Source organism: Meles meles, chromosome 19, assembly GCF_922984935.1.
Source record: "Meles meles chromosome 19, mMelMel3.1 paternal haplotype, whole genome shotgun sequence".
In the NCBI taxonomy this organism is placed as follows: domain Eukaryota; kingdom Metazoa; phylum Chordata; class Mammalia; order Carnivora; family Mustelidae; genus Meles; species Meles meles.
The window spans coordinates 35,958,351-35,973,163 of NC_060084.1; the positions used below are offsets into that span (position 1 = coordinate 35,958,351).

The window sequence follows — 14,813 nt, forward strand, 5'->3', positions numbered from 1 at the left end:
TTTGGGCTCAGGTCATGATCTCTGAGTTGTGGGATTGAACCCTGTGCCATGCAGGGCTCCGCAGAGTCTGCTCCCCTCTCCTTCAGCTCCTCTCCCTGCCATCCTCTCAACCCCCAACCCTTGCACTCTTTCTCAAATAAATAAAATCTTAATAAATTAATGAAGAAAAACCTCACTTACCCATTCAGATCAAAGTAATAACAAGACCTACTGGTTAGTGAACACCTTCTAAGTGCCACTTACTTTAGAAATATTACCTTTAATCCTTACAAGGTAGAAAGTATCTCTACTTTATAAATGAGGAAACTGAGGCTCTTCAAGGTTTTGAAATTTCCCTACGGTGGAAGTGGCAGAGTCAGAATTTAAATGCATTGTAATTGCTTTCAGGTTCATTCCCCTCTACCATAGGGCTTGCTAGACATTAAGCCTGTGTTGGCATCATTTGATTGTGGCATGTCTTTGACCTTAGCTGCTAAATATCTAGAATTTTAAAAGGCAGAGGAGAAGAGAAATTACTCATTTAGCACTCCAGGTCTATGCAGCAGGTATTATGCCTTGCTTTGAGCAGATAAAATGCAACCTAAGTTGCACCAGTACTACTGATACCATTCTAAATAGGTTTTTAAAATTTGGATGTAGTCTCTTTATTACATTCTCTACAGAAGTATTTTTTTTTTTTTTTACAGATTTATTTATTTGACAGCAAGAGAGAGATCACAAGTAGGCAGAGAGGCGCAGAGAGAGAGAGGGGAAAGCAGGCTCCCCGCCGAGCAGAGAGCCCAATGCAGGGCTCGATCTTAGGACCCCGGGATCATGGCCCGAGCTGAAGGCAGAGGCCTTAACACACTGAGCCACCCAGGCACCCCTCTTTACGGTACGGAAATATTTAATTAGACCATGTATTCTTAATTTCAGTTAAAATCATGCCTGGCATGCCTCAGATTCCCTAGCAACATATCTTCCACAAAGGCCCTTTCCTCTAGTTTTAAAATAAGGAGTATTTAATAAGGTTACATTCTTCAGGATGTGGATGTCAAAGAAAATAACCCTCAGTCCATCTGACTTTTTAATATGCTGCTAATGTGTAATTCATTACATGAGGCATTTATATGTGAATTTTTCTCTCTCTAGTCTAGCATTTATTAAATACTTATACCAGGTGCTGTGCTAAATGTCTTACATGTCTCAGCTCCGATGAACCTTCAAATTATTCTATGAAGTAGACACCATTTTTGGTCCTACTTATAGAAGAGGCATAAAGAAGTTAATTAATTTTCTCAAGGTTTGACAGGTAGTAAGTCATTGAGTGGGGTCTTAAACCCAGGAAGTCTGATTTCAGAGTTTGTGGTCTGGTGAGCAGCATGGTTCAGCATATCGCTTTTTTCTACTAGAGTAGACGTAGCTTTTGGCATAGCAATGACCCCACAAATTGATGACAAGGGCAACCTGAATGTATTTAAAAATAACATTTATTAACTTAGGTTGTACCATATACTGATTTAGTCAAACCAAGAAACTTACACAAAACCCAAGTAAAATCCTCAAGACTCCATTCAGCCTGTATCTGATATTCTGGATAGGACAGGAAACTGTCTTTTGCTTAAAACAAAAGAGCAAAATTGCTCCAATTCCATTTTGCAGGAATGCAGATCTGTGGGGAGCCAAGGCCGTGCCAACCAGGCTCTGTGCCTGACCTAATAAATTTGTTGCCCATGTCACTAGCCAGTCTGAGCTCAGCCCCAGTGCTGGCTTCTTTGTTATTAAGGCAACAGTCTTAGGATTCTTGTTATAAAAGTTTAAACAAAATTCTAAAGCTCTCATATCTTCATTGAGGTGGCAGATGTACGGTTTACAATCCAAGGTAGTCTAGAAGCTGAAATCATTCTGCTGTAGCCTTTTGTGCTTTGGCAGCATTTTCCAAAATTTTCCTTTTCCATTCTTCATAATCCTGTGTCAGATCTTCATCTTTTTGCAGTTTATGGGAGCTTTCTACTACATTCTCTGTTTCTATGAGAGAAAATTTTCAGTGTTTCAAAATTCTTATACTGACAAGTAAACTTATTTGAAGTATCTAATTAATTAAAAATGGGTACTATCATGCTAAAATGAAAAGTGGAAACAGCAGCTAACACATCAGTTTTTTGCTCTTAAGACTCCAAGCTCTCCACAACATTCTGTAGTTAGCATTCATCAAGCACTTATTTTGTGCTTCAAGATGCTGTACCAATCAATCACTACAATGGCATCATCTCATTCAACTCTCACCACAATTCTACGAAGTGGGTGCTAATATTAATTACAACTTTAGAGATTAGGAAATTGAGGCTTATAGAAATTAAGTGACTTTCCTAAAGTTATGGAACCAGTGGGTGGTAAGGCAGGAGTTGAACCTAAGCAGTTTGGCTTTAGATGTTTTCTTACAAAGTAGTTCTATTAACTTCTGTAATGACTGCTTGGAAAACTGGTCTTATCAAATGATTTTTCAGATTTATTTAAAACCTAACTCTTGTCAGACAAGTAGCACAGGACTAGTTACTGCATTAAACCCACTGTACACTAATCCCATTGCACTAATTTCAAACTTTGTCCAGTGTTAGTATGCCTTACCCTTTGCTAGAGGTTCAGCCATTGTTTTCTTTTTCTTCTGTGGTGGAGTAGCTGAATCTCCAGCCTCTCCTTTAAAAAAAAAAACACACACACACACAAAAACCACAAAAGTGTCATCAGGGCTAAATTTTTGCCTATTCTCAATTTTAGTAGTTGGGCTTATTTTGGATCACACACACACAAAAATAAGACACCTTGACTGACCAAATATAAGGATAAGGAGAAGGCAAATGATTTTGCCCTTCCCTTCCTTGGTTTCTCTTCTCAGACTGAAGAATCTTTTCTATTCGAGTTTATGTATATGGAGGCTGGCATTTAACACTGGAGCATGTTAACAGAGAAACTATTTTTCAGGCATGGAGTCATACAGTCACAGCTGTTTTAAAGGTTATTAAGCTACTTTATTTGAAAAACAAAAAAATTTCTCACTAAAAACTTACCTAGTCCACATTACATACAGAATTTAGAGAGCAGCCATTTTGCAAGTTTGAAAATATTAGACTTTTACCAGCTGGTTTACATTTTCAAATAACACATTCTTGAAATACGGTATGAATACTCACTATCAGCCTGCTGTCCAATCTTCTCTAACTGTTTACATAGTCGATCAAATATGGCTTTTTTTACACCAGATGTGGCTACCATTTTATTTTTATCCACCTTTAGCTTTAGAATCCTACAAAAGAATTTGACAAATTACTGTTTTTAAGACCAATATAGTTGTCTTCTCTGGCCAACCAGATTGTTAACTTATTTCCTTTCTGCCCATGCTTTATGAAGAGCTCCCAACTGTTTAGTTTTCCCTTTATTCCACACATATATTATTAGCTATAACTATGTAAATCTGCCTTTTGAATTTATTTATTTAGCTGTTTGTGGGACTGAGTCAAAAATATACATGAGATCTGTTACGTAATAAAAGGGATGCATAGAAGACATTTGCTCTGGTATTTCATGCCTCAAAGCATTCCTAGTAAATCTCAGATGTTACTGATTTGCTGAATGACAATCATAGCATTTTTAAATATTCAGCTCACTTTAATCCATGAAGCTTACATCTGTATTACAGGGATGTAAACTACTTTCCCCTCCCCAAAAGCCCTAATTACCACTCCACAACAACTACTAATGAAATATACAAAACAGACTTCTTGTCTGTTATTTAGGATAATAGATCTAGTCAAACCTTTATTTGCTCAGCATAATTCAGTTTCAAAAGTGGAGTTGTCAATATCGTTTTTTCCAACAGCAACCACACTCCTCTCTATATACATATCTTTGTTGAATCAAAAGGACATTTTCTATGAATGCCAATTAATTGCTCCTAGGTATGTGGCTAAGAGAGCTAAAAAATCAAAATAGGCTGGGTAGTAAGAAACCCATTCTTTAAGGGCCAACTACATTTTATTTTATTTTTTTAAAGGTTTTATTTATTTATTTGACAGAGAGCAAGCAGGGAGCCAGATGTGGGGCTTGACCCCAGGACCCTGGAATTGTGACCTGAGCTGAAGGCAGATGTTGAACTGTCTGAGTTGAGCCTCTCTGGCACCCAGCAAGATAAAACAAGACAACTTTAGACAAAAATAATAATTATTAATATTTCCGAGGTAACATTTTGGTATGTACAAAGATAGCACCAAATTTTAAGATCCAGATGTAAAAATTTATCATTGGTGTTTTGTAAACTATTTGAAAAATAGTTGCAATTAGTACTTAAGAAAACATATAACTGGAAAAATCACAAACTACAGTTTCAATGACAGATTTCATCATTTATAAAAGGTGGAGCCTGGGGGTGCCTGGCTGGCTCAGACTAAGAGCATGTGACTCTTCATCTCAGGGTTGTGAGTTCGAGCCTTACGAGCCTTACATTGGGTATACAGATGACTAATGAAAATAAAACGTTAAAAAAAGGTGGACCCTGAAAACAGAATACCCCGCTTATATATACAAATGCCATTTGTTGGAAAGCAGACTTCTGGCAATAGGGGTTACAAATTGTCAGCTATATTGTGGGATAAACAAAATCTGGTCATTGGCTACTGTTTCTAATATTATTATTATTTTTTAAAAGATTTTATTTGGCAGAGAGAGAGAGATCACAAGTAGACAGAGAGGTAGGCAGAGAGAGAGGAGGAAGCAGGCTCCCTGCTGAGCAGAAAGCCCAATGTGGTGCTCAATCCCAGGACCCTGAAGATCATGACCTGAGGTGAAGGCAGAGGCTTAACTCAATGAACCACCCAGGCGCCCCTCTAATATTCTTTATATGGGAAAATACACTTCGAGTCGAAATAAACTAAGTAGAAGTCCTCTTTGGGAATGAGAAATCTATTTTTAAATTGTGGACTTTTCTCAATGTTAAAAGGCACACTTACTTGCATGCTGAAAGTAATGCAGCAGTGGTGAAAAGTGGCCTGGATAAGTCGAGATCCAACTGCTGTGTTTGTGGAAGACTGGATTCATAGCTAAGGGAAAGCAGTGTTTGCGGAATTGTGAAAAAATATTATTTCAAAGAGACTGAAAATGTAAATCAGAATTTATAAGCTACTTAAAATGTATGAAATAATGCATTATGTCACCTTACCATATTAGTTATTTTTTAAGACTGAATATAAAACATCAGATAATTCTGCTTTGTGTGTCAGTTTAAATTTTCAATTAAGGTTCTTTATGTTTCATACCTTTGCAATATCTTTGAAGCCATGTTCACTGCTTCTGTACAGCTAAACTGTACAGCTAGGTCTCTTATTCCAATATTTGATTTCAGGCCCAGTAAACACTCAAAAGATTGAAGACAGCTCTGATACATCTTCTTGTTCAAACCAGAAAGTTTAATTAAATAAGCCTTTGAAAGAAAAAAATGCACCAATCATAAAAATCATAATCACAATCATTCTATATATTGGTGCCCTTAAACACTTGTTTAGTAAGTCAACTTTTCAAAATTAATTAATTCTGTGGCAAGTGGCTCTATCTAAACATTTAGCTTCATTTAGTCAAGTCAGTTATCACATCAAGCAGAGCTAAGTATTGCTCTCAAGGGGCTCATACTAGACAGTCATGCATAAGTACAGATAATTTAAAAAACAAGTGTTACTACAGCCAAGCTGTGAATAAAAACACAGGAGACACATACATGGTCATCTGTTTTTCACTGAAAATGTCAATGTGCAATTCACTGGGAAAAGGAAGGAGGGAAGTAGTGGAGTAGAGGTGGGAAGGATGAATGTGTGCAGGGAAAGGGAGAGAGGGAAACTGGGAAACAGAAGGATCAACAACTGAGGGAAAGCAACACTGCCTGGGAGAGTCAAGGAAATCTTCAGAAAGGATGTAACAGCAAGGCAGGGTCACGTAAGACAAATAGGAGCTTATCAGAAAAGAAATGCAGGTAAAGAAAAAAGTTGTTGCATTTACAAAGCTATAAGTCATTAAAGTTCATGGTCTGTTAAGTAAATAGTGTAGCTTGAGGTTAGTGTTCAAGAAAAGCTGGAGAAGCTGATAGCAATGGGGAGTCAACCCATTGGGAGCTAATGGTGTTTTTAATGCCATCATTTAATGGGATATGCACTGTTAAGTGTGTTACATACAGTAACATACAGTGGTTTAATCCTCACAATTAGTGAAATGGATATTCTTATCCCCACTTTATGAATGAGGAATCCAAGCTCACAGAGCTAGTAACTAGTGGTATTAAAATCTGGTCTTAACATCTAACTCTTCTTGACTCCTAACTTATGCTCTCAACCACTGTTATACTAGAAGAAAAACACACATTAGTTTTAAAGCATGCACTTTAGGAAGATGCTAGCAGCAGCATGAAAGATGGTCTTGAGTAAACAAAGAGGTGGCCAAAGAAACTAGACAGTAAAGGTAATTTTCTGCAACTCGACAAAAATGATTTTAAAATTCATCTAGAATAATTATATATGACAATAGCCAGGAAAATTCTAAAACACAAGAGTTTTGAGTCTAGTCCAACCAGAAATTAAAATGTATAATTAAGTTTCAAAGTTGCAGAGGATTATTTAGACATTCAATGGGACCTACTTACTCTGTCCAAGGGGCACTTCATACAGGAAGCTGCGAGGTCCAGACACATGACTGCATTGCTGGTTTCTGTGGTATGTGCAGACAGGCCATTACAGTTCACCTGGGACAGCCGCAAGTACTCCTCAGCTTTCCTGGTTATAAGGGCAACATGCTCACTAAAACTTTTCCCGATATTTGCCTAACATTTTGGTCAACGATGAATACAGCAGGGTAGATTTCATTCTGGGCCTAACTCCTAGGCAAGTTTATGTGGGGACCCGAACGAGAAGCACATCCTTTGGGCATGTGGAACAATGTTTTGTAATACAAAACCAGCCCTGACCTCAGATTCCACTGTGCCCAAGTGCATTTAAGGAAAAAGTAAGTTATTCAATTTCTTTTCTTTTTTCTTTTTTTAAAGATCTTATTTATTTGACAGAGTGAGAGAGGGAACACAAGCATGGGGGGTGGGAGAGGAAGAAGCAGGATTCCCCCTGAGCAGGGAACAGGATGCGGGACTCAGGACTCGATCCCAGAACCCTGGGATCATGACCTCAGCCAAAGGCAGACACTTAACAACTGAGCCACCCAGGTGCCCCAGTTCTTCAATTTCTTAAAACAAAAAAACACCTGCTTTCATCCTTCCATTACTGGGACAAACATAAACTATCAGATGCTGGCAGTTTTACCAGGGTTCCTTCTTCCTTTCTTTACCCGTTCCTCTAAATCAGTGGTACTCAAACTTTGATGTACAAGATAATCACCTTGGGGCTTGTATAACGAGATTGCTGAGTCCTATTCTCAGAGTTTCTGATCAGTAGGCGTGAAGCAGGACCCAAGAATTTGCATTTTTAACGAGTGCCAAGATGATAGTGATGCTGCGGATCCAGGAACCATCCACACTTTGAGAACCGCTGTTATGATTGCGGCGTTCAGGAGGTCTTACTTCAACTCTTTTAAGAAGTACCTTTCCTTCCCTTCCCTCATTTAACTGAGCAGCAAGGCATGGGTCTAGTTTGTTCACACTTCAGCCACAATAGCTTTATTCCTAACCCTGGATTATGCAAAGGGCTTATGCACAAGCTATCGCTCTTCCCACATCTTCCCATGGCTGGCACCTTCTATCAATCGGGTTTGAGCACAAGCGGCAGCCCCCTCCTTAGCCTTTCTAAGATTTTTTTTTTCAAATTTTTATTTAAATTCTAATTAGTTAACATACATCTAGGAGGTGGTTGTTTTTAAAGAAAAGCGGCCGCCAGAACGCGCTCTGTGCTCCTCCCTCCCTCGACTCAGCACACCACCTAGTTTCGTTTCCCTCCTAGTTCTTGGCCTATATTTACTGCATAGTGACCTCCAAGAAGGTCTGTACCCCGTGTCTGGTCACCACTGTAAACAGACCTTCAGGAAGTATTTGCGAAACGACCGGAATTTCGACTTTCCTCATCCCACCACAGTGCATCCCACAGAGCCAGTTGTCCCCAGGGACGTCTACAATCGCCCCTTCTTGCCGGTTCAGATATGCCCACTGCCGGGACGTTCTTCCTGAAATAGGGCCTGATCCCACCGGGCTCCAGCATCCCCCCTCACTCGGCGCAGCCGCCCGTCACGCGGGCCTCGCCTGAGGAGTCCAAGGCCGCTGAGGCCTGCGCCGCCAGACCCACCTCAACACATCTGGCTCCGCGATACCCAAGCGTGCCGCTAAACGCCGGATCAGTCCCGACTCCATGGCGCGGAGAACCACTCCAGCGAACCGCTGCAGCGCGACGAAACCCGCGGGCAAATGCCGCGCCCGCCAGTGAGGGCCAGGCCCCACCCCTCTGCTGCATCTGGATTGGCTGGGACGAGAAGCCGTGACCGCTCCGCAAATCAAGCCCAGTCTTCTTTTTGCTCATGCGTACCACAACTGCACGCTCCTGGGCAGGGGAACTCGGACTAGCGGCTCCCTCTTCTTCCATTTCTCCCGTCTTGACAGAGTCCTCAAACGATGTCTTTACTTCCTGTTGGCTCCATCCTGCCGCCGAGAGATACCCTGCTACTCTGCACCTTACCGCCCTCTCTCACTCACTGGGGAGAGACTGGCTGGCACCCAGGTTCGTCAGTCCACGGATAAGTGGCAAGAGCCAATAAACACGCGAGACTTGAGTTCCTAGAAGCAGGCCAATCGAAGAGCTCCCCGCGGGTTCCGGGGGCGGGGCTAAGGAGGGCGGGGTTTGAGGAGGCCGCAGAGTCACCTGACCGCGGGAGGCTCCGCGCGGGGTGGGTGCTTCTTGCTGCAGGCTTAGGGGAGTCGCCATGGTGAGTGTTGAGGTGCTGCGGGGTCTTGGGCCGACCCTTCTCCCAACCCTTGCGCTCTGCCACCGTCCTGGAGCCTTGCGGGTGGAGTTGGTGCCCCGCAGCCCAATCGGGACTAAGACCAGCCGGGCTTGGCCTGCGGGATGAGGACAGGCCGGGGAAGGCCGCAGGCGGGCTGATCCGAGATCCGGGGTGGGCGGCGGCTCCTGATCGCGGCGGTTGCCCAGGAATGGGATGGCCTTTCTGAGGGGTGTCTCGACCTGTAGGCTTTGAAGTCGGTGGAGGCCTGCCGCCGCCTTTGAGTGGAGTCGGCCACCGCCGCGCCTTGAGGGGACGGGTCTGAGAGTCAGGCTGGGTCGGGGGCGTGCGGAGGGCCTGAGACTGTGGGTGGCGTCGGGACCCGCCCACGGGTTGCTCTCTAATCAGCGTGCGTTTCCACCTTTGTGCCTGATAGTGCTCTATTGGCCCCACGCCCTTTTCTTGTGCAAGAAATACCTGCTCGAGGGTCCAAATGGTGCCCTGGTCTTTTTCGGCCTCATAGTCCCCTTCCACACCGGTGTTTGTCAGCGAATTCTAAGGACTCGCTAACGTGAATTTCCTGGAAGTACTTAGGCTGTCTCATATCCCTGAATTCTGACAGAGAGAAAGGAGACTTTGTTTCCTTTAATATCTGTTCATTGGACACCCTGGTTCTCTTATTTGTCCCTCTATTGATGAAATCCAGGTTTTTTATTTGCTTGAAGTAGGCATTCGTTCTTGTTAGTGCCTCTTCGTGATGGCAGCAGATCGTGGTGTGGCTGTTGTCCTGTAAACTTGAACTTCCTCAAAATGTGAATCCATATGCCGAGTTTCCACAAAGGCAGTTGTCACTTGCATTTCATTGGCTTTTGACATAGTCTGCAGTGTGTAAATAATGTTTTTGAGTGTTGGTGTACTGTATGGCAATTTTGATTATCTCATTATTCACTTCGTGTAGACAGGTTTCTATAAATCTGTAAGTCTGGAAACAGGCTTCGCTTTAGATGTGTTAATGCCAGAAAGTAGAATTAAATATTTGACATGTATTACTTCATGTACTATATTGCCATACAAGATGATTTTACTTCTCAGAATTTTTACGATTGGGAAGTGATACAAGGACAGTGTAAAAATTTAGGTTTTGTCTGTTTCTCTACATTTACGAATTGATATTTGCAGTATTTTATAATGGAAAGCACTTAACTGATCTGCTATACACCTGTTCTGTGCTGGATGAACTAATTTGGAGCAATGAGCAGTCCTGTCTTCATGAACATTTTTGAGGAAGGAAACTTGATTTTCAGTCTTGTCACAGTCACTGTTGCTGTGACTTGGGCAGGTCATTCAGTCTTCTTTGAGTCTCACTTTTGCATCTGAAAACAACTGTTGGCTTCTTTAGCCCTTCCCAGCCCTAATATTCTGGGATCCAATTCATCAAACATCTTATATGCCTTCTAATATCATGGACTGTGCTGGGCACTGGAAACAAACATAGTTCTTGCTGTCAAATAGCTTAAGAGTCTATGGAGGGAGATATGCTTGTGGAACTTAATGTAATACAGTCTGAGGATTGCTGAGGATTGCTTTATTATCAGTGTTTTGGAGTCATGGAGGGAGAGAGTTCTGCACAGAGGGCTTGAAAAAGACTGCAAAAAGTAACATGTGAACTGACAACAGTGAGGAAGGTAAGCACAAATTCTTCAGGTGGAGGGGTGCCTGGCTGGCTCAGTCAGGTAAGCATCTGCCTTTGGCCCACCTCATGATCCAGGGGTCCTGGGATTGAGCCCTGAGTTGGGCTCCCTGCTCAATGGGGAGTCTACTTGTCCCTCTTCTCCTACCCTTGCTTATGTGTGCATTCTCTCTTTCTCAAATAAATAAATAAAATTTTATGAGACTGATGCTCTGCCTACTGCGCTAAGGAGGCACCTGTCAATAAATACAATTTTAAAAAGAAAAAAATTCTCCAGGTGGAGAAGAAAAAGTGTTACCCATAGATGAAGCTGGGAGAAGTAAATATTCATGGTGTGTACCATAGAATTCCTGGGGAAATGTATTGGTAAATGAAGTTGGAGCCAGTTTTGTGTTCAGATTGTATTTTGAAGTTCCCAAGCCCTCATCATCCTTAATGCTCCCTACTTCAATTGTAATGTTGTGCCTTATAATTTTAAAAATAGTACTTTCATTAAATGTGATGAAATTCTGTATCTTTGTGAGATTGGTTATTTTTGTTTTGTAGTTGATATAATTGTGTTACTAGATTACATCTGCAGCGTATCAGTGAAGAGATGGATCAACAACTAAGTTGCTAGGATGGGTGGAGGTAATTGCTTGTATCTAAGGGTGTATATAATAATAATGGTAACACTTACAAAGTGCATATTACTAAGCATGTCCTGAGCTCTGGGTCATTTTATTTATTCCTCATAATAGTAATGTAAGTACTCTTATTGCCCTGTTTAATAGAAGAGGAAATGAATGCACGTTGTTTGAATAAGTGGTTTTATAAACGATCTGTATGATGGATTACTTTCTCTGAACTTTACAATTATATGAACCTAGGGGGGCTCTTTGACCTGGGTTTCAGGCTAACGTTAGCCTAATTACAAACGTTAATTTGATCTTGGTTCTTTAGTGTTTCCATTTTTCTCTTATCCATGTAACTGATAAATACAAAGTCATTTGTAAATGGAGAACTACTTCCGTAAGTTAGGAGACAGTGATTACCTGGCTTGTGTTTAATGAGAGCATGCTCATAACAGTTCTTACTGTTCTTATTCTATGTGACACTTCCCAGGAAAGGCATCAAGACACTCCTTAGAATAGCCACATAATGGCTACATTTATATAATAACTGCATTGTCTTGGGAGTAATATCTAAAAATACATTTCTTTATTGCAGCTTTAGTTCTTCATTTGTAGCTTACCTTGTAATAAGTCTGTAATTTTCTATATTTTGTATTTGTTTCTATTTTAAACCCAGGTGATACAAAATAGAATTTTGCTACAGTTTTGTTTAGAGTTCAGAGAATCTATTGGATTCTATACAAATATTTTTAGAATTGTTTGTAGTCTCTTTGTTTTGTTTTTGTTTTTTAGATTTTATTTATTTATTTGCCAGAGAGGGGGAGAGAGAGAGCACAAGCAGAGGTAGCAGCAGGCAGAGGGGGAGAAGTAGGCTCCCTACTGAGCAAGGAGCCGGATGTTGGACTCGGTCCCAGGGTCTTGGGATCATGACCTGTGCTGAAGGCAGATGCTTAAGTGACTGAGCCTCCCAGGCATCTCTTTAATATCTTTGTAACCACAGTTTTATTTGCTATATTAATGTTATTAGATGCAATAGCCAGAAAGTGGAAGCAACCCAAGTTTCCCATCAGTAGTAGAATAGATAAACAAAATATGGTATATAGATATGGTAGACTATTATTCAGCCCTAAAAAAGAAAGGGAATTCTGACAAATGGTACAACATGGATGAACCTTGAAGACATACTAAGTTGAAATGGCCAGACACAAAAGCTTGTGATTCTACTTACATGAGGTACGTAGAGAAGTCAGATTTCTAAAGAAAGTAAAATGGTGGTTGCCTGGGGTAGCAGTAGAGAATGGCAGGTTATTGTTTTATGGGTACAGCGTTTCCTTTGAGAACGATGAAAGATACTAGAGATGAGTGGTGGTGATGACCATACAACTATGTGAATATACCTAATGCCACTGAACTGCACATTTAAAAATGGTTAAAATGGCAAATTATGTTATTTTACCACAATGACAAAGTGTAAAAATTTCCTGATGTATCAATATTTATCTCTAAGTTGGTCATCTGAACTTAATGAAATCCATTGATTCTAATAATTGTAAATCTTTTGCATCTAGAGACAAAGAGCTGAGGAAATCCAGACCATAGCTTGGTGTCACTGAAGTTCTCAGAGGACTAGCCCAGGATGGCTAGTGAATTTCATTAAGTCAGAATCCTCAGATGCTGGTGTTGTCTTTGCCTCTAAGACTAACATTTTACACCAATAGTTCTGCTATATAAATTAAGATTCCCTTTAAGATTAGTTTAAGTGACATAACTTTTTCTTTGAAGTTTGTATATGCTTGGAAGGGTGGTCACAAGGAAGCACAGGTTATTAGATTTGCTGTAGGAAAAAAAAATAAAGATACTTGGTATTTCATATTACTAATGTTTTTTCTTTTTCCAAATTAGATGAAGAAAAAGTTTTTCATTTTTATAAGTGATTCTAATTAAAAAATGGGTTTTGTGTGTTTTTTGTTAATCTCAAATTCATTGCTGTTTTGATTGTCTTAGATAATAGAACAGATTTAACTTTTATGTTTATATGTAACTATTTGCCTTCTTCCTTTCCATCTCATTGTGTAAGAGGCATTTTACCTTTAGTCATTTAAGATTTATTTACTTATTTTAGAGGGGGTGGAGAACTAGTGGGGGGAGGGGCAGAGCAAGAGAGACTCCTCAAGCAGACTTCCTGCTGAGCATGGAGCTCTCAACTCAGGTCTCTATCCCAGGACTCTGATACCATGACCTGAACTGATATCAAGAGCTGGCTACTCAACCAACCAAGCCAGCCAGGTACCCCAAGATTTACCATTTAAAAGTGAGCAATTCAGTGGCATTTAGTACTTTTGCAGTGTTATACAACCACCATTTCTGTCCAATTCCAAAACATTTTTATCACTTCCAGAGGAAAACCTGTACTCATTAAGTAGTTATTACCCCACTCTCTCTTCTGGGGACCAAAGTCTGTTTTCTGTTTCTGTGGATGATTTGCATATTCTGGATATTTCATATGGACTCATACAATACATGGTCTTTTGTGTCTGGCTTCTTTCAGTTAGCATAATGTTTTTTAGTTTCATTCATGTCACATATATCACTACTTTGTCCCTTTTTTATGATTGAATAATATTTCAGTATATGTATTTATATATATTTGTATACCACAACTTAACCATTCATCTGTTGATTCTTTTTTTTTTAAAGATTTTTTTGTATTGAGAGAGAGAGAGAGAGATAGAGAATGAGTGGGGGAGGGGCAGAGAGAAGTAGACTCCCTGCTGAGCAGGGAACCTGATGTGGGGCTCGATCCCAGGACCCTGAGATCATGACCTGAGGCAAAGGTAGATACTTAACTGATTGAGCCACCCAGACATTCTTATCTGTTAATTCTTTAGGCATTTTTAAAATTAAATATATGACCTAAACATTCTAAAACCAGCTCATTTGTTCATACAGTGAATGTTTATGAAGCATCTGTTATGTGTCAGGCAATGTGTTGGGTCCCAAGGATATGGAAATGGCTATCATTTATAATTACAATATAATGCATGCTGCTGTAGAGGTGTTAACAGTGTTTATACATGTAAAGGGTCAAGTGGTTAATTCTGTTTTACCAGTAGATCTAATTAATTTTGCAAGCAGGGTTTTGCTGATAACAAAGAGAAGAATATCAAGATATCTTTTGTCCATTATAGCTGTAGATTTCTCAGTTTGAAGTGATAAGGTAGGTACTTGAGGAGAGTATGCCTTAATGGTTTTCTACTATCAATCACTATTAATAATTTCAACTATTTTATTTCTAAGTTCTTTAAGTGTCTTGTTACATAGTGCCTTAGAACGTTGTGTTTCATAAACTGGTTTCTGATCTAAGACTAGACTAAAATGCAGATGAAAAGCAGTATAGAGAAAAAAAGAGGCATTTAGAGATTTGGATAAGACTATCATAAGGATAGTTGTTGGATTCACACTAACACCACATGTTTGTTTTTTTTTTAACACCACATGTTTTTTGGGGCCAACCTGCTACAAGAATGTTGATCAGTTTCTGAGAGAGAAGAGGTTCTCTACGT

The 14,813-nt window shown here is 40.2% G+C and overlaps 2 protein-coding genes across 4 annotated transcripts in view; one reads left to right on the plus strand and one right to left on the minus strand.

Annotated features, from left to right (window-relative positions):
- Positions 1-1,451: 1,451 nt before the first annotated feature.
- On the minus strand, positions 1,452-8,720 carry ORC6 (origin recognition complex subunit 6). Of its 3 annotated transcripts, none has more exons than XM_045986916.1 (7): positions 8,535-8,720; positions 6,659-6,788; positions 5,289-5,452; positions 4,983-5,072; positions 3,171-3,283; positions 2,608-2,676; positions 1,452-2,007 (listed from the first exon to the last, which is right to left on the minus strand). In XM_045986916.1, exons 2-7 carry the CDS (start codon positions 6,704-6,706, stop codon positions 1,880-1,882), a joined length of 612 nt encoding a protein of 203 aa, XP_045842872.1. In that variant the 5' UTR covers positions 6,707-6,788; positions 8,535-8,720; the 3' UTR covers positions 1,452-1,879. The 3 variants fall into 3 exon arrangements, with proteins under 3 accessions (XP_045842872.1, XP_045842870.1, XP_045842871.1); XM_045986914.1 differs by having other exon boundaries at positions 8,298-8,720; XM_045986915.1 differs by lacking the exon at positions 4,983-5,072 and having other exon boundaries at positions 8,298-8,720.
- Positions 8,721-8,856: 136 nt separating this feature from the next.
- VPS35 (VPS35 retromer complex component) overlaps positions 8,857-14,813 on the plus strand; it is a 29,658-nt gene continuing 23,701 nt past the window's right edge. The window contains exon 1 of the mRNA XM_045988483.1: positions 8,857-8,931. Coding sequence (XP_045844439.1) covers positions 8,929-8,931 — 3 coding nt within the window. The 5' untranslated portion in view covers positions 8,857-8,928. The remainder of the gene's footprint in view (positions 8,932-14,813) is intronic.

What these genes read in the sequence shown, in the direction of transcription:
- ORC6 (XM_045986914.1), bottom strand. Translation starts at nt 8,362, where the DNA reads ATGGAGTCGGGACTGATCCGGCGTTTAGCGGCACGCTTGGGTATCGCG. An exon ending in TGAAGTGCCCCTTGGACAGA is followed by an intron (nt 5,453 to 6,658) that starts GTAAGTAGGTCC and finishes TTTCTTTCAAAG; the next exon opens with GCTTATTTAATTAAACTTTC. An exon ending in GCATTACTTTCAGCATGCAA is followed by an intron (nt 3,284 to 4,982) that starts GTAAGTGTGCCT and finishes ATTCTTTTGTAG; the next exon opens with GATTCTAAAGCTAAAGGTGG.